The 24,528-nt window shown below is 41.6% G+C and overlaps 1 protein-coding gene across 1 annotated transcript; it reads right to left on the bottom strand.

Moving 5' to 3' along the window:
• Positions 1-7,134: 7,134 nt before the first annotated feature.
• Positions 7,135-19,115, bottom strand: LOC112960334 (carbonic anhydrase 13-like). The gene is made up of 6 exons (XM_026054556.1): positions 18,725-19,115; positions 14,932-15,050; positions 11,579-11,674; positions 10,731-10,793; positions 9,938-10,093; positions 7,135-7,250 (listed from the first exon to the last, which is right to left on the bottom strand). Exons 1-6 carry the CDS (start codon positions 19,113-19,115, stop codon positions 7,137-7,139), a joined length of 939 nt encoding a protein of 312 aa, XP_025910341.1. The 3' UTR covers positions 7,135-7,136.
• Positions 19,116-24,528: the final 5,413 nt, after the last annotated feature.

Raw genomic sequence — 24,528 nt, 5'->3', positions numbered from 1 at the left:
AGCCAGTGTGATATTGTGCTTCCCAGTAAATTCAGAAAATAAAATTAAAATTAYAGCACTGAGAATATACAGCTAACTCATTTGTTCTTCTGTCTAACCATTTATTCTGCTAGTGTTTTTGTGCTTTGACCACGTAGCTTTTCTCCTGTCAACCACAACAGCTCAGTAACCAGTGTTAGCCACTGCTTGCACAGTGCCTACCAGTAGGGCTAAATGTTAGAAGTGAGGCGTGTCTTGGGACTCAGAACACTGCAGGTTAAATAACTGATTCACTGTACAGACTGGGACGTGTTCTGAGTCCACAGAAGTCAAACATAGACTTATAACAGAAAAAAGCCTGGTCCCACCATCAGACTTCAGTGCTACGTAGGCAGTATCACACTTAGGCAAGACATGTCCCCAGAGGCTGCWCAGCCCCGATAGCTGAGCTGGGTGTTCCCGCTCCCCTTCAGATGGCCAGGCTGCAATACCAGATTATTTCCTGATTGCCATAAGGCAGCGTGGGTGATGATCACCCTCCATGCACTGACACGGGAGGACCAGATTAGTGGAAATGCTGCCATGAAAGCCAGCGGTGCCTGGATTTCATTCCAGTTTGTCCTGTCTAGCTTAAGGCATCTAATATAACACACCTGAATGTGGCACCTGGACCACTTCTGCAGCCGCACAGGATAGCTCTGCCATTGGATACTCTGGCAAGCATAGGCTGATAATATATGTATTTCAGTTAAATGTCTAAGAATAAATGGTGCCAATGGTCTTTAAGAATATGAGAGTCAAATTTTACTTTTTGCTGTTCTGCAAAACAGTATTTTGTTTTACCATAGGCATAGCCTTCTTGATCTCTGACATGGTCACCTCAGGACAAGGTTTGAGGAAGAGGCAATAGCTCTTACTAGATCAGCTGATATATCCAGAGAAATTTGAGAGCTTCTGCCCTGCAGGGTTGTTAACACTAAAATATTCTTGACGGTCCAGGATCTCCCAGGAATACAAATTAAGTGAMATCCCATTCTCTTGAGTCCTAGGCAAATCTTGTATAAGGGATTTATACAGATAAAAGAGTAGCATTGGCCTATGGAATTTCATGAATAACAGGAGAGTACTTCTCAAGCAATTAAAAAAATATTTTGAGTACAGTACCAGAATATTGGGCTAACTCCAAGGATTTCACTCGAGCTGCTCCTGTGTAGCCTTGGAGTGGAGAAAAAAAGCAAAAGCATGCTTCTGAAGGAGCCAAGTTCACCACCAGTAGTCACACTGTAGTTACCCACACTCCCATTATAGACAAAATAGATTTCTTAGTATAGAAATTGTTGAAGGGGGAGCTATGCAGGTTGACGTGGTGGCCTATTAACCATGAAATGTGATGACACTGTCAATGTACCCAGCACAAACCTGCAGGCCCAAGGCGCTCCTGTGCCATATAGGGCAGGGCAAGCTTGAAGGGCAAGTTCTGTATTGTACTTCTGTGCAATATTGGGCAAGCTGGAAGAGATGACAATATATTTTGATTAGGATGAAAACATCTCTGGAAGAACCTTTTCCTCAACACTGATGTTCTAGGAACCACGCATCAAGGAGATAGGTTTTGCTCAAAGTATCAGTCAGGAACTAATCTATGAAATTATATATCCGGTGAAGAAATAAGCTTAGAGAGACATATATAAACCAGTGTTTCTCTTTGATTCTACCTCCTTTATTCTGAAAAAGTAAGCTTTACACCAACCCCAAACGATGCTTCTGCTTTTGCTCCGTAGGGCAGAGAAACAAATCCATAATTTGTTCATATTCCTCTGCTCCACTTAGAAGAATCAAGATAGTCCTGTTCTCCCCCAAAGCTGTGATAGATGAGAGCTTTCTGAAGAGAAATTCCTCATTCACTGCTTTTACTCCTTTTGCGATCACAAACATCYTCCTAGACAATTGCTGAACTCTTATACATCCCTGCAAGGGCAAGCAAGGCCCAAGAAGGTGAGTGTAGAACAAGGTGAAAGAGGCACCACACTGAGCACCACCTTCCTCTGGTTCTGTCAGGACACTGGAGAACAAACTGGTTTTAGGCTGCCGTGTTTTCTGTATGAGGCTTCTTTGTTCCTTCTGTAAAAAAAAAAAAAAAAATTCATCCTCACACAGATCCTCTTGTGTCTGCTCAGACCAACCCACACTCTGCCCGCTCGCTTCTGTGTAGCTGGGAAGCTCAGCTCATGCCAAATTTGCTCTTTTCCAGTGATTGGTAGCACTGACCTGGCCAGGCACAGCCAGAGCTCCTGGTACCCCATTGACCCCAATTTTCCTTTTCTTTAATGCCTTGGAGAAATTTCCAACTGAAAGAAAACACAGGAAAACTTGACCATATAGAGGTCATTTCCACCAAAATGCTGCTAGGCATGGTTAAAACTATTGTTGATGGAGAACAGAATATTTAAATATATAGATTTGCCTAAATGCGACAGTTTATATTTGCACATGGTTTTTGTTATGTATCTGAAACTCATACTGTTTTGCATAATCCTTCTTTCACTTTTATGAAAAAGAAGCAAGTCCTAACCCATGGCATGTCCCTAGTCCCCGAGTTATGTTTCCCACCCTCCTCCACAGCCAAGGGCAGGTTATTCCTGCTGTCACATGGGTGCCCAGACACCCACACCATTGCCTGGCTTGCAGTGACACCTGATGGCAAGAGAAAAATGCAAAGGGCCTTTTATTCTGTCATAATGTTTTCTCAGTGTTTGTCTCCCTAACTATCCTATTGTCTGTGTTTTCATTTATTGTTTGCTTGCATTTTCAGTAGCGTGGGAGATGTAGCTGCTTCCCAGGACAGCACATCCTCAGCATCATGTATTTAGCATTCCTACATCCCTATTGACTGCTGTGTATGTAGCTGGCACCAGTCACAGAGCACAGATGGAGTTTCTCCTGGATCTTGTATTATTAACTTTGGTGTCAAAGTATATCAATGAGATATTGTTCTTATTTCTAACTATATTTGCAATAAGATGGGTAATTAAAATATAGTTAAAACTGTTTTCAGCAGTTTGGGTATTGTCAAAGCCATCTACAGATTTGGAAACACAGTAGTTTTTAAACTATTTATATATAGGTTACTGTTTTCTGCATAACCATGACAATTTTAAAAAGTTTTGAAATATAAGTTTGGATGCTGAGACCTTGAATGACTTCTAACTAAACTCTTTATCCAAGACACCACGAAATACATAAGAAGTTGGATTTTAAACAGAGCAAGAGGAAAACAGCAAACAATGACTAGATTCTCTAAGGAAAACTGGCTCCAACTACCCCAAAATAATAACTCATTTTTTATGTTTAACTATCCACACCCAGATGCCTAGTGCCATTTGAGGTGCTCCAGGTGCTGAAGACATCTGCAGTAGGCTAGTAGATACAACACAGACCCTATGGGAGGTCAGCTGAGCTGAGTTATCTGCTATCACATGCTCTGAAACTGTTAAGTTCAGTAAAAAAATAAAAAGACATTTATTTTACACCTGAGACATTCCAAAGTGGAGGTTCTAAATTAGTGTGTATATTTTACTCTCACCCATCATTGCCTCTGCTTCCATCCTTGAAAGAGATAATGCTGTTGCATTTTTATGACAGAAGTATTTTGTATGCAAAATAGTGAAAGAAACACCCGGGTACTATTGCAATGGATAGCACTGAAGAGCAAAGGAATATCTCCTTTTTGGACCAACCTGCAATAACGCACAGAGTGAGCACAGCCTAGAGGAAAGAGGAGGCTGTAAAATGTGCACTCATGAGATGAGCGCTCCCAGCATGTACACAGAATGATGCAGGAATACTGCAGAAACTATAGAATTTCATCCTGCAATTCAAAAAAAAACCCATGTTTTAAAGTGTTGAGAGGGAGTTGTATCACTTTAATTTCTGATATTTTAATCTTTTACACATGGTTCTCGACAACATTACTGCTTACCTCCATATTCACATTTATCTTGGCAGCACAAGCCATCATTTCTCCCTTACTCAGGAAAATATACAATAAAAAAATGTTTTGCTTTGCATCTCTAACCTAAAGCAGAATACTTATAATCCAGATTGCTCCTTGCCTTGCCCATTTACAGAGTCAAGAGCAGTTTCTGAAAGAAAAGAGTGCTGAATGAAGACCRAAATCTTGCATCAGCTCTTTGTCTAATTTTCTCTGCACAGTTTTCTTATTTTTCTATCTCTTCCTTTGCTTATTCACTTTTCACTTCACATCCATGCCATCCCATGCTACTTTTATCCCAGAACACAGTAGTCATAATAGTAATTTTGGAAGCCACCGACAGGACATGTGGACTGATTCATTAATGTCTCAGGGTGTCTCCCCCTTTTCCCATGGACAGAGTTTCCCTCTCACCTGGATTACACCTGAGCTTGAATCTGATGATTGAATTTCATCCAGGTCACTTGTTTTTCACAGGCACAGCAACATCAGGGATTCATGACTGCTGAAAACAAGATATAAAACCAGGAGAGATCAGTGTTTTGTATAGGATTTACATCCAGAAAAACAAGATCTCAGCATCACTGAAAAAARTATTCCAGTTTTATCTACCTGCGTATGTGGATGAGCTTTGATAAAGCAGAAGCCAGAAGTCTGACCTACAGTGCCCGCCAGGCTCGTTACRCAGGGATGGAGAATCTCTCCTTGCAGGGAGATCCAAGGACCTTTCTGCTGGACTTCYTCTCAGTTGCCTTCAATTTCCGCACTGTCAAGTCTATACAAAATGTYTTATATGTTTCTTTCACACCCTGTTTCTGTCGTTTTATTGATCTGCCACATTCAATTTTGCACAGTAATTAAAATTCAAGTATTTGGAAGACTTTTCTTTTTCTGCAACTGATTCCTTGAATTCCTCTGGATCTCCATTCCCTGTCTGGAAGGTTAACAATTCCTTTTTGCTAAAACACGAGACACAGTCTAYGCAGTGGCAGAGGAAGCAGACAGTGCAAGTGAGTGCACGGGAGCAGATACCATGAGCTGGACTGATCTTCATCCCAGCTCCCGGGGCGATCTCCATCCTGGCTCCTGGGACGCTGCAGCCAGGGCAACTCAGGGATCCTGAGGGCACATCCAACCACACAGGCTGTGGAAGCCCTGGCTCCCACCCCTCTGCCTTGTTCCCACCTTGTTCAAAATTTCTTTCCTAGTTGCTTGAGTTTATGGTTGAGTTGTAACAGGTTTTTACCTGACCCATACAAACAAGAAGGAGATAAGTGTCTGTGCCCTCCCAAGCAGATGAGAGCAAGGGAGCACTGTCCTATGGGACCAAAACGGTGTGCAGTGCTGGATTTCACCTTGCACATTTACAGAGCAGGCCAAGGGCAGCCCAAAAGCTATCTTTAGCCCATAAGAAGGGGCACTATGTACAGGCTTCTCTGCACAACTCCAAAATCTTTAACACAAAATACAACACACATCCATAAAATCCATTTTTATTTTGATAAAATCCTTATTAATATTAAAGCTCTGGATCAACTCCACTGTTTACAATGTGTAAAAACATCTGAAATTTTTGCTTCTGATATAAAGTAGAAGGTTGATTATTTCCTCTTCTCAAGCAAACCAGCTCTAGCACCTTCATACAACTTGTAAACAATTTGGTTGTGTTATGCAGCTCCTTCCACAACGGAGAATACACCAGATGCAACACTAAATCCTAAAAAAAGGGATGTGAAAATACACAACACACTTGTGTTCTCTCCACGCACACTTTCCACAGGCCCTCCTTCAAGAGGAACCAGGCTCAGATCTCTCCAGCTGGATTCTCCTTCCCAAACAAGGTACCTGCAGGTTTTCCCCATAGTTAGTACCTGCACTTGCTGCTGCCAAATGACTTTTATTTCTCCCCTGACCTATTTGTCCTTGTTCCTTCAGAAAACACTCATAAGGCAGAGAGATCTTGCAGCAATCCTGGCTATATTCTAGGGAGAAGAATATAAAAAATCACCTATCTTAAACTAAGCTATAATATCTACGTCTCTATGTCTACTTTATTCATAAAAATGAATATAAAGACAATCCAATTTGCAATTTCCCTTACAATTGTCCATCTGAGGTCAAAGGACCTGTTGAGGCAAGAGGTGCAACCTATAAAACCTGTGAAAGAACAGATTTATGGATCTCAATAGCAGAAAATGACCTCAGTCAGAAGTGCTACAAAGATTGGTTATCCTGGCTGCCYATTAAACCCCTGGTTGCCTCTCAGGTATCATTGGCTTTCACTATGTACTTCTTATAGCCTGAGGGTAATTTTTTCCTGTGCTAACTACATCCTATGGCAAGTTCATTAAAATCAAKAAAAATAAAACTGGCAGAAAACAATTACATTCAATAAACAAAAATTCCTGAGAGAAACACAGGCTCAAGTCTGTCCACAAAGACAGCCACTTCAAGATATTGCTATTAAAGTTTATCTTTTATATTGACTTGACTAAGATTTCTTTGTCGTGYTCCAAAGGCTATCTTTGGTCTGGAATATTAAAAGTGCAGCTAATTGGGCCACCTGCCCTGCCAGCAAAGCCTTACCAGGTTTTGCAGGAGACATCAGGCGTCAAAATAGGGCTGCTGGAGCTCTCTCTTTGCCCTCAGTACCCATCAGTGCATCACACTACAGTGATGTACTAGTGCATGGACCACCTCTAGTGCAGGACTGTAACATGCAATCCCTGCAAGTCCAGCCTTTTTCCTTACAAATTACAGTGCAAAGGCTCACGTAGAGGCTACATCTTATGTTAGAGAAGTATAGTCTCACAATATGCTTTACTGCCACTAGCATCAGGGATCCTCTTCAGTAATTTAGTGGCYAGTTCTGGACAACTTCACCATTTCTGGTCACTAAGGCTAGCACCGCACTCCGTGCATTAACACTAACATCTCAACACTCTCATACCAACGCACTCAAATACATTTGGACCAGCTAACACGGATGAAATTGTAACAGATCAGGACATACTTGTCTGTGAGAAATGACAATAATAAAACAATACCTATCTGTCATAGCAACCCACAAAAAAAAAAAAAAAAAAAAACCCACAAAGTTTGTCAGCTATTAATGTTATTTCAGGCTCCTAAGTGGTTTTGGGGTGGCGATTCTCGCTTTATTCCTTCAATTCCTTCTGACTTCTCGTCCCTTCAAGGGCTGGGGCGGGCGGTAGTTCCTCAGCAGGCAGCAGGCAGCCTCGTCCTCGGCCGTGCTCAGCAGGCTGCGGAACTTGGCCAGCTGCAAAGGAACAGAGACATAAAAGAGACGAGGAAAACCGGCACACTCGTGCTAAGGAAAAAGCAATGTAGGGAACATTAAAGATACTTTTTCATCTTTTTTTCTCCATGAAGAAGAATGGAATCGCATTTTTCTATGGTATGTGTGGAATGGCAATTCTACCATTTCTCTCCTTGTAAACAAAAAACAGTGACTAACAAAAAAAAATCTCCTGAAACACACGGCAGCATGAAATTGCACATGAAGTTTTCTATATTCTTTCAGTTTGATTTTACAGTTTGGAAACTCCAGACTATTTGTGCCCAAATCAGATTTCTTACGTGCACATYCTTACATTCTCTTGTTCAAAGATGATATTCACAGTTAACCTGGAATTATAGGTGCTGCACTATAGAAAGCTTCTGTAATGTGTCCCACCACTTGGACATTATATGTGTGTGCCCAAATTAGGGCAAATAAATTTTTTCCCATATGCAGACGAAGAATTGGCAGTTATTTAAATCTCAGCATAAACTTCCCTGCCTACGCCTGTCTCAGCAGAACCCAGATCAGACCTCCATGTCTAAAGTCCATAAAATCAGAATCTTTTTATTATTTTGTCCCATTTCTAATATACTAATTCCATATTCTTATTCTTATATCAACTCAACATTAAACATTTGACATTTGGTAGTCTAATTTCCTATCTACATTACCGTGAGTAGAACAGCACCAAAATCATCCCATTTAATAGTACTTTTTTTTGTAGTYGTAAAGCACATTGAGAGCTTCAGAAGCTACTATTGAGGCAAATGGAACATCTTCCTTCAGAAACAGAACCATTTTAAAATAAAAGTGACGCAAACTATAAAATAATCAGATTTTACTCATGAATGGAACTCCTGAAACTGTCCCATTCATTTTATCTTGGTCTCTTTCTTCAGTTTAGGGTTAAGTCAGTATACAATCTGACTTGTTAGTAGAGCTATATGATGAGCCAGGAGGCCCTGGGGATGCCTTGTGCATGAGGTAATGTGTGCATTTGTTACACAAATAAATACAACATRTTTCCAGCTGTTCACCATTTCACAGAACAAAAATATCAGCTGTCAACCACTTTTAAAATCACATTTTCATTGGCAGGACACTTTACTTTTGCATCAAAGTTGAGAACTTTCACCATTATGTCAAAGTACTTAAATAATCAAAATTAATGACATATTGAACACACACATTTAATTACTGTCTTAAGAAAAAAGAAGTCCATGTTATCTTTGTCCACCTCATTTGTAATTCTTAAGTCTCTGAAACTCCCTGTGAGTTTCTACAAGCTTAAAATTTATTTTCAATTTCTATGAAGTATATCAAAAAGGTATGAAGAAAAATGCAAAGCCCCAAAGAAATTTAAACAGAAGAGTAAATTTGGATGGTCATGGTATGAATCAAGAATTGTGGGCATTACTGGAAAGTAACCCTAGGTGCATCTTTATGAGAGTATAGTAAAGTATAGTACATTTATACTTGAATATGTAAGTTATACATGATAGTGTGTGAAAAACATCAAGAATCACTTTGCTTTGCATCATTTCCAGCACTGTATCCTGTTGCCATACATAAATGTTTGCACTGAATATTATAGAGCATATTAACAATAGTTTAGCCCAAATAAAAGCCTTCAAATCAGAACAGCAGCTTGTCTTTGGGAAGTTCAATGCAAATTTTGCACTCTGTTTGCTTATGTACTGTAGGAGGTTTCACATGGCCAAACTGTGGGGTTAAGGGAAGAGATACAGATGCAGAAAATAGAAGTCCCGTGTGAATACATTTAGAAAGTGCACTGGAGGCCTCCTGGCTGAGTCCTGACCTGGCATCCCAGTCAGTGACTATCCTAATCCACCCTTGGGGCAAACACTGAGGTCCTCATTTCTGCTTTCCAAGCAGGGGACTCRGGGCATTTAATTTTTCTGAGATATTTGTAATATCTACCATGAAATAGACAAATGCTGTGGCACAAAGATCTTGAGATTTACAGTGTGGCCAGCATATTTATGAATTATATTACAGGTGAACTGTATCAACTATCAGCTTCCAAAATTAGACGCTAATCTTTAGCATCCTCACAAGGAAAAATCCTTTAGCTATACAGTGACGAGCCCACTGGATGTCACTGTTGCAGCACTGCAGACAGCACGAAGCTTCAGTGAACATGTATCCTACAGCAGTATCCTACTTCTAAGTAAGCATAACACAAAAAAACCCCAACATATTATGCTAGCATTTGCTATTCATTATTCTAGTACAGTCACAGAGATGTACACATCTGGAAWAGGAGAAATTTACTGTTGACCTATCACATTAGAGTGCCAGAGCATTGCTATTATCAAGGAAATGAAATAACCAAATTGAGCAGTTTTTAAGCATTCCCCAGCATCACCAGAGTTGCAAAAATAAGGATTGCTTCCATAAGGATTTTGTCTTTTTTTCTGGACTTTTTTTTTTGTAGAGTTTGCAGATTTTTTWAAAAAACATAGGTAATAAAGAAAGGCAACAAGTAGTCAAGACAAATTTCATAGATACATTTTGTCCTTTGAAAATCTGACAAGGTAAGCAGTGTCATGTTCTGCAAATCTATATATTTTTGGGTAGTATTTACAATTGGAAGTTTCAAAAAAGCAACATTTTTAGAGACGTGAAGGATTAAAACAAACCTGTTCAGAGCAAACACTTATGGGCTCTCTCAGAACAATCCAGATAACGCTTTCAAGCAGAGGTGGAACAGTGAGAGAGCCAAAATATGTCCAGTAGTCCAGAGATTTGGGAAGCAGACAAGTAGGATCAAAGTTTGTGAATAGTGCTCTTTTACCCTGAAAATAAGAACAAAACAAAAACAAACAAAAAAAAGCAGTTCATTATGGTTCTGGAATAAATATATTTAGCAAATCAATGAACTTTCTTACAGAAGTTCATTGATGCCTCATATTCATATTTTTTTAAAGGCAAAACAATACTATTCAAAAGCAACAGGCTAGCAAAATAAATTGTGCCAAAGGATGTAGAGCTTGTGCAACTATGTGTAAACCCTTTGTGGCATCCTGAATGATCACAGCAGACGAGCTTCAAATGAAGTCCTACCTCCTATGCAACCTTTGCTACTAGTATCTTTGAGTAGTATCYTTCTCACCCTGTACCTCAGCAAAACCAGGGAGAAAACCTTTCTTTTGATTACTGTCTTCTTGTTCTGTTAATGATCTTTGCCAGAGATTAAGTTCTGTGAGAAATTTGCCTTTTCCTCTGATCTCTTATGATAGAAAAATTATCCTTTGCTAGCCTGTTCTTAGCCAGAATGCTCCTGAACTGTCTCAAATCAGAGCTAGAAATGAACAGCAAGGAAACTAGAGAGCAGGGACCACAGCTGTGAAGGGAAAAGCAGCCACGTCACTGGAAAACACATCTACAAAACCAACCGCCCATATTCATGTTCCCACAGAAGCATTTGTTCACCTTGACTCTGATCGTGTCCAAGCGGTCAGTGATCTTCTTCAGCTGAGGGTTACATTCACCAATCTATTACAAAAAAAGAGAGATAAGAAAAGAAAAAAATACTTGATCTCTGAGGAAAATAAACAAAAAAGCAAATGACTGGAAAGCAAATGCATATTAGAATGTATCCTCATATAATTTTACTTAAATGTCTGTGAAATCTGAATAATTTCGTGAATATGAGTCTCTGACTAGCTGGAACAAAAATTTTTTGTAAAGAAGATCCTCTCCTCTGCTGACAATACTTATTCTGGCTACTTATTTGGCTACAAAAAAGAAAAACACAAACTATACACCACAGGGAAACTAAAGAAACTTACTTTTGCATTTTTTTCTATGAAAAACATTAAGGTTTTAGAGTTGCAATGAAAACAGAATTCCTTAAAACACAGTGAGAAGTTCAGAAACATAGYTCTTGGGTATCCCAAGCAGAAACCCAGTGAAACATGAATCATTACAGCATGAACTGGAAAGCAGCCTGGAGCCTCCCTTGCAATGGCAGGATGCTCCCAGACACCGCACGTGTGACCAYGGCTCTGTCCCATGTCACGAGATGCCTGAAACCTCCATTGGCTTCTTCAAAGCAAGGTTCGTGAAGCTGTGACGAGAGCTGGATTTTGCCCCAAATGAGTACAGGGGCAAGGAGGAATATTAAGGAAAATTTCCAATACTTTTGTGCATTAGGTAAAAAACACCGTGTTTTAATGCCCATATAAAACATGCATCTCTCTCGCAGCAGTTACTCTGTCCCTCACCACTATCCCACTGTCTGGGCAGGTGTCAGGAGGGCTGAGCCCTTCTTTCCTCACCTTTAGGAATACGGCCATGACTGCTAATCCGTCCGACTGACGAGCTGCCTCGACAAAACTGGAATATTTTTCTGCGTTCCAGTGAACCACATGAAGCTGAAAAGCAAGAGGCACAGACAGCATCAACTCCTGCTGAACAGCAACAGCGACAGATTGACAGGAGAACTGCACTGAGGTCGACTTTCTACTTCACTTGTTGGTATTTTAAAACTTTCCATTTGCTAACTGCAAGTACTTATTGAAACAGCAAACCAGTAAATGTATAATTCACACAATTCACACAATCAGAAAAAAAAAAAAAAAAAAAAGCACTGCAGCAGCTGGAATTACAGTCAGACTGGATTTGGCACAGTTGTGCCTGTATTAATTCAGTTCCCCCCAAAATCAAAATTTAGCTGCAATCAAGACACTACAGTCCTGGGGAAACTGCTGTGAGCTCCCCAGCACTTTGAACAGTGTGGCTAAGACAAGATATCCCATGTCTACATACCTAAAGCTAGGATTTTAAATCCATTTTTAGTACAGCTGATTACAAAAGTGTTTGAAAAGCATGAAGATGTCATTAGTATCTTGCCCCTCTTTTTGCTTAATCAGATCTCAAGCTTTGAACATGTCAGTCACACAGAGAGCTACAAAAGAGGCARAGAAATACACATTAAACTTTTACTGATCCCTTCTCCCTTGCTTATTTTCAGTGGAATATGAAAATGCCATCTTTGATACTTTCCAAATGTCATTTTTCAGTGATGATTAGCATTTAGGCACTTAGAAGTGGCTTGATTATGCTGAGCATTTGCATTTCCAACACATTTGCTCAGCTCAAAGATACCTTGACCACATGTAATTTGGCTGCTTGAATGCTCAAAAAATGCTTGAAGCTCACAAGAACCAGTCAGGCCTAAGATTGCTCACACCTGGCTAGGCAGGGGAAGGAAAAGGTAGTGATCTTTGGCCCCACACAGCTTGGGCTCCCCCTGTGCATGCCGAAGCTTCTTGTTGGAGCTCCTTGTTGGAAGCTTCAGCTTCCTGGGAGGAGCCGCCCAGCCCAAGAGGCCACCACGCTCGCATCATGCTCAGACTAAGCACCCCACAAGCACGAATTGCTCTCACAAATCCTCAGGGATCAGCAAATCCTATTACCCATAGTTTTTAGAGAAGAAAATAGAGGCTCTGAAGTAGGGTGTGGGATTAGTTTTCTAAAACTCTTTTGGGAATCCTGAAGAAAAGTCTCCTGTTTGACATACAGCGCCTGCAAAGCCCTAAAAAAAGGGCAGTTTAAGGAAGCTGGAACTTGCTTTAAGTGATGGTGGGAGGCAACATAGCTCTTGGGACCCAGCAGTGCAACAATTTTGCTTCCACATCTCAACTCTTATGAGCTTAAACTTCATATATCTGCAAGGAGATGCTAGGATCTGGCACAACAGGGCTGAACCAACATTTGCTGTGCATTTGGGCTCTGAACTGTTAAAACTTCACCTTCAGCATGTAAGGTCTCCCATTAAATCAATAATAATGCACAGATGCTCACAGCAAAACGTGCTAGATCACAGCCTCATGATCCCCGAAGGAAAGTGTCTACTCATGGCTCATTGGTAAAGGTTCACAGAATCTACATTGAYCAACTTTTAAACAGATACATTTTTACATATGCAAAAAGGAAACAGATACTCACAGTCGGAATTTATTTTATTATAGATTTTTAAAAAAYRAAAAGAAAACAAGGAACAAAAATTAAGATTTCCACGGCTAAATGAAACTCATTCCCACTCCCTCATAACTTCTGTTCCATCAAAAGCCCAAACCAACCAAACAAACCAAAAAAAATCAAAAACCCCAAAACCAACAGAGCTGTGAAATACTTCTGGGTAGAGCCCCCATTCTCAATGGCTTGAGACTTCTCTTTTAAGGAATATATACTGTCTTACCACTGCTCTGTCATTGCAGCTTGTGGCGAGACCTTGATCAGATCATACGTTGCACAAAGAATGGAGCCAGGGATCCTTTCTGCTTCCCTGCAGGTTTAAGGGTTTGAAACCTGCAGTCTTCTTTACTTGTGAACTTCTTTGTTCTTCATTTTGGTAGTTGTTTCTTTTCTTGATATCTTACACATCTTGCTCATGAAGGTGAGCACTGAAGCCATCTTCACATCTCCTTCTGAGGTATTTTCTTTTGTGTGGAAAGTGCTCAGAAGCCTTGATCTTGATTCTGGGATCCTTATCCCAAAATCAGTGTGACATCTACAGAGCTTCTTGTGGAAGGTTACCAAACCAGCAGGTAACGGAAAGGTTTTTAGATTGGCTAGAAATTCAGAGATATTTTCTCCTTCCATTTGGTTTCTTAGGTGGGAAACATCTATATGTTTTCTCAGCTAGAAATTTGGTTTGGGTACTTAATTAATAGCACTGCTATTAATTCTTTATATTCCATCTCACCTGGTTCCTGTGGAAAACATAAGCCTTTAAACACTGCAAATGTCACTTTTCCCCATTACTGTTAGAAAACTGATATTTTTTTCTCTTGTCCATTCTGGCTTACAGCATTTGCAATAGAATTCGATTATACCACTGTGCAYGCATTCATTTTTTTCCTCTTTAGTATTATTTAAGTCTTTTAGTTTTCCATTAATATCTATTTTTATACTTTTTTCCCCCTTCTTTTAACAACAAAATGCTCTTCACTGTCTGAGCTATATGTTGTTAAAGATCTTGGTCTCATCCATATAGTCTATGTTCCTTCCAGTGCAAGAGAAAACACTGACTGCTTTTTACAGTAGATTATTAAAATGCACYGAAGGAGAATGAGCAAAAGCAGCATCTCTGTACCAGAAGCACAAGGTACATTTCTTCCACAGCATACCCTGCTTGACTGCAACACCATGCAATGGCTGCCATCCTCCACAGACCCCCACAAATTTTAAAGGTGCATTTCTCAAAATATTGACTACTGCATTGTTCTATCCACCACAAGAAATACTGTTCCTATGTTTCCATAAGCATTAGACTGGATTGGCCAAAAGCCTCATAGTCTTGCGGTTGTAATTGAACCTGACCTAGAAACTATTCTCCGAGGAACAGATAGTGAAAGACAAAGATTAAGACAGTTCTTCAACATTAAATCTTTGAATATCAAGTTTTTTGTCTTCTGTATTCCTTTTTTTACAATCCTCTCCAAAGCTTTCAGATAGGTTCTTGTTTGAGAAAGGACCAGACATGCGACACTTCAAGAAGACTGATGGCTTGTGATAAAATGATGAAGAAGGAAAAGCAAGGAAAGAGGTGGCAACATAAATCTTACAGAAAGCAGAAAACTAATCCCAACGGCGGGCATGCAGGCAGCTGCGCGCAAGGCCTCACCTCGGCCGCGTACTTCATGCCGTCCACGGCGTGCTCRGAGCCGGCTTCGTCGCTGGAGCCCCAGTGGAAGTGGACCTGGCGCAGGCGATACATCCCGCTGAGTGGCCCTCCCGTCAGCACTAGGAGGCAAAATGCACAAAAAGCCTCATTTGAGGGATCCAGACTTCATCACCAGGTCCTCCACCCTTACACCAGACTGCTGCTGTCAACCCGCCCACCGTCTTTCTGTGCAAAACATCTCAGAGGAGTCTCATTGCTCTGAAGCGATTTAGAAATTCCTGCTCATCAAGAGCAACTTCCAAGCAGCATTTATGTGTAGACAAGTTACTGCCTCCAAAAGATCTGGTGTCATCTCTAGCTCCTGAGTTATAGGCTAGATATTTCTCAGGATGTGGGATTAAAAAAAAATCAAGTATGTTCTCTTCAGCRTATCTGGAAGGATCACTGGGAAGTTAAGCTTAAAGAATATTTATGAGTATGATTTTATGAATAAAGGGGAAGGGCAGAAAAATGTCAGGTGAATAGAAATTTCTCCTATCTGAAATTTGGAAGAAACTAATGTAGTTGGGGTTAGAAAAAAAAAATTGAACATTTTCCTTCATTTGCAACCAGATCCAACCATAGCATACTGACAACTGAGAAACAAGRGCAAGCACTAACAAGTCAAATGAAGACAGTGTCTCTTCATTGCACAAACGCAATATTAGTGACATTTAGTTAGCAATYTGTGGGCTTTTCACTTTTTTTATTTTCATAAGTGTTCTTCTTTTTCTATTGAGTGTTGGACCCAAACCATCTCAGTCAAGTCTGTTTAGTGACTTGAATGTGAATCATCTACATTTCAAGAATACTCCTTCTTCACTGCAAAAAAAAAATCACCCCAGCTCCTGTTCTGTATTTCCTTTGACGATTTTGGGGCCACTCCGGGTGGTTTTATTAGCTCTTTAAGAGAATTCTTCAGGAGGAAGGATAGGAACATCCATCAAATGTGTTTTAAACTAAGAGCACCAGGGAGGAGAATATTCTTTACTTGTGCCTTTTAGGTTTAGTACAAAACTCGACTTTATTAGGAGCAAAATATCACCAAACAATGGTAAAAGAAGAAATTCCTGCATTGCCCTTCTGCTAACAGAAGTGTCCTGGCTAACAAACAGTAACTGTAACTGTTTACCCATGGAGAGAAGTATTTGACCTACTTAAAACTTCAGTTCGGAAAGATGTTTTTACAGAGCCTATAAATCTAGTGAACAAAGCCAGTGGGGAAGTGGCACTCCTAGACAAATTCTTGTTTCTTTCAGGAACCAAATTTGGTTCTTTCAGGAACCAAATACTTGGAAACAAATAATCTTAAAAGTGCATAGAAATCAGTACTCTGCCCAGCTCAGGGAGAACTACAGAGAAATGTATCTGCATTCAGTGAATTATGTCTGCTGAATAATGTGGAAAGGGGACTGATGAGGTATTTGTGTCAYGTCACACAATGATGATGAAAACCTTCCATTCCAGAAGTTATTAAGGAGGGAGTTAACCAGAACAACAAGTATCTCACAACAAGTATCAGTATTGCAAAGCCTGAGCAGAGCCTTATGAAGAGGTCTTTGAAACACTAATGGGGCAATTTGGGAGAATGGAGCTTATATGGCATCACGGTAGATAAGCAGAATTACACAAATAAATACAGTCCTGACAGCCTAATTGCAGTACAGGGCAAAGTAAAGAAATAGTTTTTATAGAATTCAGTTCATAATGAATTAAAAGATGAAGAAGTATTTAGTACCAAAAATTGGATTTTTTTTTCATAAAACCATCATATGGCAGGAGTGTTTGCTTCACAGGGGTACACCAAAGACCAAATTTTTACTCTAGAAAATTCAGGGTTTTTTTTTATTTTTTGACCTGAAAGAAAACAAAAACACTGCAGATAAAGTTTTCTGTGGCAAATATTAAGGGGAATGGCAAGTAACTAAGTTACTTAAGTGAATACAGAAGGATTTGGATTTTTGATAAGTAATGTATGATTCTGGCCACAGTGCAAGCTKTACATGTGTGAATAATGGATTTAGGCCATACGTAGAAGAAATGGAGTCTCCCAAAAGACACTAGGGATTACAACTCCTTAATTATCCAATCATCAGATAGATACCAGTGCTTTGCAGTGACAAGGATAATAACCTTGGATATATGGACTGAGGACACCTGTAGAAAGAGGATCTCCTTACCCGTACTTACGACCAGTGTGAGTCTACAGAAAGACTAAGTTCAGTTCATGTCACCTCATGGAGGGAGTTAGGAAGTACAATAATTTCTTGATGTTTTCATATTCAATTCTACTTCTTTTAAAAAAGAAATGAAATTAAAAGCTGAGCTGATGAAACTCCCACCAGAAATAAAGTACGGTTTCTATTTCTTTACTTGGGAGGGCAATTAATAATTAGAATAACTTACCAAAGGCCGTTGTCGATTTGTCATCGCTGGTAATTTTGAAATCAAGTTTGTGTATTTTTCTAACAGATGTGCCTTAGTTCATCCACACCTACTAGACTTGAAGCAAAAGTTAATTCTGGAAGTGCTGTGGTCTCTGACGCTCATGAGGTCAGACTAGATGACTGATGCTCAGCTGTTGGCTTTTGGGCAACATCCCAGTGTTGTTTGTATCAACAGGAAATTTAACAGTTTTACTAAGACTGTTGCGAAAGAGAAATATGATGTTGTCTATTTATGTCTCTCTCTGAYGCCACAATAAGCCAAAAATATAGTTGATCAAGTTTGTCCGTGGCAAATATTAAGAGAAATAGTGAACAATTGAGCTTATGGCTACAGAAAGACTTGGATTAGGGGGTAAATAAGGCATGATTCTGGCCAAAGTGTAAGCTATGTGTGCGCAACTGAAGAACCTAGGCCATACATAGAAGACAGAGTCTCCTGAAGGAGACAGGTGATTACAATGGTTTAATAATACTGGGGACTAACCATTAGTGTGATCACAAATTAGCCCTCTTCAGCTTTGACATTTATGCATATATTTCTTGGGGTTGGATCCTCAGCTATACCTAATGCAACCACAAAAGGACTTTGCTTGAAGAAGCTGCACTCTGCAGTTTCAGGAAAAGTATTCATGCTACCATCTAAGAGAAGCAACTGAAGAAGAAGGTATTAACATTGCAGAGACTGTCCTAAAGCAGTGAACGTCTTCATAATTACTGCTTGCAAAAAGGGAGCCTGTGTGCACCTCTGAAAGAGCAGGACAACGACACTTTCCAGAGAAGAAAAGAGATCTCTTGGGATATCTTTCATTTGTTCCGCATTGGCTCCTCCCTGACATAACAAGTCCAGGCATAGATTACAAAGGGGAAAATATATATATATATATATATATAACCAAACCTGCAGCTAAAGTCAGATAAGAGACTTGAGCGATTCGGTTGGAATGAACCTGTAATGAGACACAAAGGATTCATCTGCAGTGAGAGACAGCAGCATTTGAGAAACTGTACAACAACACTGTTCAAGCAGGGTGCTGACACGAGCTTGCTAGCTGGGGCGGATCAAACCCTCCATGAGAAAAGGGCATCCTACAGCTCTCTGAAAACCACAACTTAGTGCTTCTGTTGCAATACATTCCTAAATTGTAAAGTGCTGAAAGACGAGGGGGAAAAAAAGGGACTCTCTCACGTGGAGGACCAAAGCCTTACTGTTTAGGAGAAGTTATGTGTCTAGCAGTGAGACATGCCCAGGCTGTCCTCTAGACAAGGAAGCAAGAAAGAAAACATGGAGCAAGGTAAAAGGAACAAACCTGACTTGTTCACGGTGTCGTCGAATTCAACGCTGGTGGAATGGCCRTTGTTCAGGATGACTTTTGCAGAAGCGGGATCATAGCTGGGATTTAGGGGGCGAAGAGAGGGATCATATTTGGTTTCCTCAGTTTTGATGTCAATGGGGGACTGGCGGTCTCCATTAGCGATAGGAAAAACCTCCTTCCAGTGGGCAGGCCCTGAAAGGAGGAGGGACAAGGAGAGGAGAAGTCTAAACTTGTGTTTCATAGGGAAGAAGCCTCTGCTTGAATCATTCTTGTTTATATTATTTTCTAACTCAGAATAAGCACATTCAGAAAAACACCCCAAAATATTCAGCCACCTCAGCTGCACCTCCTCAATCGTAGCTTTCAGGGTACCTGTTAGATACATCTACCGTGTGCCATGTATTTAACCGTATAGGACCAGTCTGAGCGCAGTAGGAAGATATCTAATTATACACTTAGGACTCAATTATGCATCAGCTATATCAAAAAAAATCCTAATTTGGAAGATCCCCAGGTACTTCTCTGTAGAGCTGCTCTCCAGCAGGTCACCCTTGAGTCAGTTCTGGTGCCTGAGGGTCTCTCTCCCCWGGCACAGGACCCTGCACTTGTCCTTGTTGAACTTCATGAAGTTCCTCTCTGCCCATCTCTCCAGTCTGTCCAGGTCCCTCAGAATGGCACAGCCCTCTGTGGTATCAGACATTCCCCCCAGTTTTGTATCATCAGCAAAGTTGCTGAGGGTGCACCCTGTCCCTTCATTGCCGTCRCTAATGAGTAAATGGAACAGGATTGGACCCAGTACTGATCCCTAGGCGGCCCTGCTAGTTACAGGCTTCCAACCAGCCGCAGCCCCATTTATGAGAATGCTCTGAGCTCTGCCATCCAGCCAGTTCTCAATCCACCTCACTGCCCACTCATCTAACCCACACTTCCTGAGCTTCCCCATGAGGATGTTATTGGAGAGGGTTTCAACAGCCTTGCTGAAGTGAAGGCARACAACTGCTCATCCACTGCTCATCTACCCAGCCAGTCATTCCGTCACAGAAGATTGGTTAAGCAAGATTTCCCCTTGGTGAATCCATGATGACTACTTCTGAGCACCCTCTTGTCYTACACATTCTTAGAGACAACATCCAGGATGACCTGTTTCATCACCTTTCCAGGGATGGAGTTGAGGCCAACTGGCCTGTATTCTCCTTTTTGAAGAGTAGAGTGACAGTGGCTTTCTTCCAGTCCTCAGACACCTCTCCTGCTCCCCAAGACCTTTGGGAGATGATTGGCTTAATAACGACATCTGCCAGTTTCCTCCTGGGTGCTTCCTATCAGGACACACAGACTTCTGGATGTCCAGTTTGCTTAAATGATCTCTAGCTCTATCCTCCCCCATCAAGGAAAAGTCTTCCTTTCTCCAGACTTTCTATCTTGTCTTCAGCACGTGGGATAGCTGAGGACTGGCCTCAGCAGTAAAGACTGAGGCAAGGAAGGCATCCAGTACCTCTCCCTTTTCTGTATTTTTGTCATTAAGGCACYCACCCCATTAGCAGTGGGCCCACATTATTCCTAGTGCTCCTTTTGTTGCTAAGGTATTTGAAGAAGCCCTTCTTTATGTCCTTGACATCTCTTGCCAAATTCAGTTCCAAATGGATATTGGTCTTCCTCGTCACATCACTGCATACTCAGGTGATAATCTGAGTGGTCTGTACTCATTCCACCTACTTTACACTTCCTTATCTGTTTGCGTTTGCCAGGAGCTCCTTGCTCATCCATGAAACGCTCCTGCTCCCTTTGGTAGTCTTTTTGTTCATTGGGATGCACCAATATTGAACTTGAAGAAAGCAATCCTTGAGCAATCCAAGAGCTCTCTTGGATCCCTCTACTTTCTAGGACTCTAACCCATAGGATCCCTCCAAGTAACAGTGTCACTGATGTTAGCTTGCTCTTTAATCCTGACTCATAGAGCTCTCAACATCTTCATGGAATCACAGAATCCTTATAGCTGGAAAAGACCTTTGAGATTATTGAGTCCGACCATAAGCCCTTCAACACTATGCCTGCTAAACCATGTCCACAGGTGCCTCATCTACATGTTTCTTGAATGCTGGCAGGGATGGTGACTCCATTGCTTCCATGGGCAGCCTGATCCAATGCCTGACCACTCTCATCATCCACCTCTATCCTTCTGAGAATCTCAGAAAAAAATTAAGAGGGAAGGAGGGGTTTCTAAAAGCCAGCTAAGGCTTAAATTTCAAGTAGAACAAAGGTCTTCAGTCTTGCATTTGTTAGAAAGTCATTTTGTTAATGACTTAATTAACTAGGCCTATTAAGCCACTACTAAGATAGCAGGTATTATGTTTAAATCTGTAAATGTGTGAATAAATATTTCAAGATAGTAAGATGTTTATTACTTCCAACAACAATTACTTTAACTATGTTTAGATTCTAGTATCTTCCTTGTTAGAGATGCAGTGCACAAATTTTCCCAGTTAAGAAGCAACATCCCATTACTTACACCTTACTGCGGCAATTTAGGATGCTGAGAACAAGCTTATTGCTACTTAATTTTGAACATGTTAGGATATTGCTAAGCTGAGGAAAAGCAAAATATATTTATGTGCTTAATTATGCCCTACTCCAGCTCAGCAATATCTACAGTTATCATGCAGTAAATAATATGAATTATTTGCAAAATAGCCACAGAAACTTATGAGTTATGAAGTCTATGCAAACATAGTATTAGCTAAACAAAAACAGAGTCCCTCTTTGGAATCTCCACATCAAATCTGCTCAGTTGTCTAAGAAGAAACTGTAATAAAAAGGTATGACTTAAGCATTATAAAAGCGTTCTGAAAAATACAGAGCGATAGTAAAAAAAAAAAGAAAAGAAAAAAGGTATGCTCTACCTGAATTTGATTTATCTAAACAATTCCATCTTTCAATAGAAAATAATATGGCATAATTTAGGCTAGTACTTTTTTAATCTCTTGGACCTGGGCAACAAGAGGACCCAGACTGGTGATCCTAGCATCAACTAACTATTCTACAATAAACTTCGTTCTAAAAAGACATTGTATCTGTTTCTACACTTGTCCTTAGTTCAGATTATCAAAATAATATCTTTGCTTTTGTAACTAAGTATTTCTCAGTAACATTAGGCTGGCAAAAATCTGGCCTATATGAGAAAATTGCAAAAAATACAGGTTCATTTTTCCTCAGTTATAYGGAGCAGTGCATTATGAGATTAGCTACTAACAATCCAGAAATTAAATTATCACTTTTGCAACTGCAGGAAAACTGTGGCTCAATTTGTGATACTAAGACCTTCCCAAAGCAAATGTTGTGCACAACCACTCGAAGAAAAGTCATTAGTGTTGGAGGACCATGGACACAGTGGTCATATTGTAATGCAGGTCTCACAGTTGGATTTAAGCCTGGGGACCTCCAGGGTGGAAATCGCTTCTGAATTTGGACCCTAGCTGTACGCCTCCATTTAATGTAACACATTTTTAATTTCCAGGTACATATTTAAAAAATACTCTCTTTGCAAGACCACATGTTCAGTTGTTTCTAAAGAGAGTCCACTGCTCAATTTACCACATGGAAAATGCTCACATTTGTAATGTCAGGTTTGCAAGCAGCTTACAAAAATATTAGCCCTAATGGAACCAATTGGAAATTCATAATGGGGAAGATTCAGTGGCACTTTTCAAAGCAGACATCAAAACTATGTGATGATTCCCAAAGATAAATAACTAAAATCAGGAATTTATACCACTTTTTCATTTATAAACCACTTGAGTGTTAGACTTGTAAGAAACATAAGGACATTTCTGCAGTAAAGCACAATATACGTAAGTACTTTCCAAACATTCGATTAAGTAAGTCATAAATTAAAGGCAATTGATTCTGAATTTGTCTTGTAACTAAAACAATTGCCCAGTTATCTAAAGAGGAAAGTTTCTGTGAAGSGGTGAGGACATTTGTCCCTCCGCAGGAGCCCCAAGCGCATAATGTTGGGCAGAGGCAGCTCTCCAGAGCTCAGGATTATGCCTCCACATGCAAACACCCTCAAAACTGCAAAGAGCAAGAAAACAAAGATCAAGGTTTGCATAGAAATTAAATAATGTCTCTCAGCATCTTAGCAATGCAGGCATCAAAGCACCGTTTTGTTCTGTGCATACCACTCAGCCCATGCCTATATATACATATACTATGTATGTAGACATAGGTGTGGAATACTTGAAAGTTYAGGAACCAAAGAGCTTCTGTTGTGCTCATTATTGCTAAGGAGGCTGGAGAGTTTCCCCTGGGTTTAAAAAAGAAGCAGTTTTATCTCTGCAGAGAATAAAGGCAGAGTTGGAAGCAAATGCAGATGTCTTCAGGAAGTCACTTCTAGTATATGACTGTGGCCAAATTTAATTAATTTTACTCTGTCTCTACTTCCTTAAATTGTAAAAGCTCATCTTAGATTGGAGAAACCTCTCACAGCCCGCTGAGGGAACAAAATCTGCCACAATTTGGCGTGATCCCACGTATCTGCTACTCAGCAGAACTGGACATAGGTTTAGAGGAWTGTGTTGAAAGAGAAGAGCGAGAGCTGCCGGGGGCACCGGCTACCYGGGCCCCAGGTTCTCCTGCCTTGGGATGGGAGGAGGGGATGGAGGGCTGCCGGGGAGGTGAGGGCGCCCGCCACTATCAGCCACAAAACAGGATCGGACACYGGAGCTGGGGCCTCCGGACAGGTCCACGCGGCCGCCTGATAGGAGCCGCGGCAGCCTCCCCTTCCTGGAAGCTGGGACGGCCAAGGAGGGAGTCAGGATAAGGGGGGCGACTGAGCCCCTTATCTGGGACGTGCAGGTGCGGGCCTCGGCACTCCTGGAAAACATACGGAGGCTCTCGCAAATCTGCAAAACAAGCCCCACTTGTGCCTTGTGGGGAGGGGTGCAGCACCTGCAGAGTACCCGATAGCACGTCTCGACATTGCAACAGGACCCAGTTTTTCTGGAAAAGTAGATCCATCCCGAAAAGACTGCACAAAGGGATCTGAAGGACAGGCAGGACTCGCACAAACAGTATTTCTAATGCAAAATAATCCTGTAAAAGCAGCACGCTGCTGCAGGCATTGGCGTGTGCGAGCACCCGCAAGGCAAACCCACACATCTCCCCTGGGCCCCACGGTGCCTTCTCTCCCGGGGCGAGGGCAGACCCGGCGCTGGGGACCTGCCTGGTGTCCGAGCACGGGACACACCGGCCGTGCACGCGCGGCCGGCGGCGGGAGCTGCGTACGCAGCACCTCTGCTGACTTCCACAGAGGGACCTGACGGGGGAAACCACGAAACACCCACGATGGGAAAGTTTCCCCGTGCTGGTTCTGAGCTCACATTCTCTGACACGCCACGTTTCCTGCGGGAAAGAGCTCAGCCCTCCGAGCGCTGCCAACGTCCAGCGCCCGCACCCCGGCAGCCTCCGGCGTCCCGGCCCTACCGTTGTGCTCCTCGTAGCCCCAGTGCAGCATCCTGCGTGTCTGTGCCCGGCCGGACCGAGCCTAGCCGAGACGCGCCGAGCCGAGCCGGACTGCGCCGAGCCGAGCCGGACTGCGCCGAGCCGAGCCGGACTGCGCCGAGCCGCGCCGAGCCGAGCCGAGCCGCGCCGAGCCGCGCGCGCCCCGGGACGAGGGACCTCCTCTCTGCGCCGCGCCGTGGGAATGGGCTTGCACTCAGGCGCTCGTCTGGGCTGGAGACTTTAACTTCTAACCCCGGCTGGGAACTTCCCCCCCCCCCCCCCTTTTTTTTTTTTTTTTTTTT

The sequence above is a fragment of the Nothoprocta perdicaria genome, unplaced genomic scaffold (assembly GCF_003342845.1).
Source record: "Nothoprocta perdicaria isolate Ctin4 unplaced genomic scaffold, notPer1 scaffold_122, whole genome shotgun sequence".
Lineage (NCBI taxonomy): Eukaryota > Metazoa > Chordata > Aves > Tinamiformes > Tinamidae > Nothoprocta > Nothoprocta perdicaria.
Note: the sequence above shows the minus strand (reverse complement) of the source record. Positions and strands in the feature narration are given on the sequence as shown.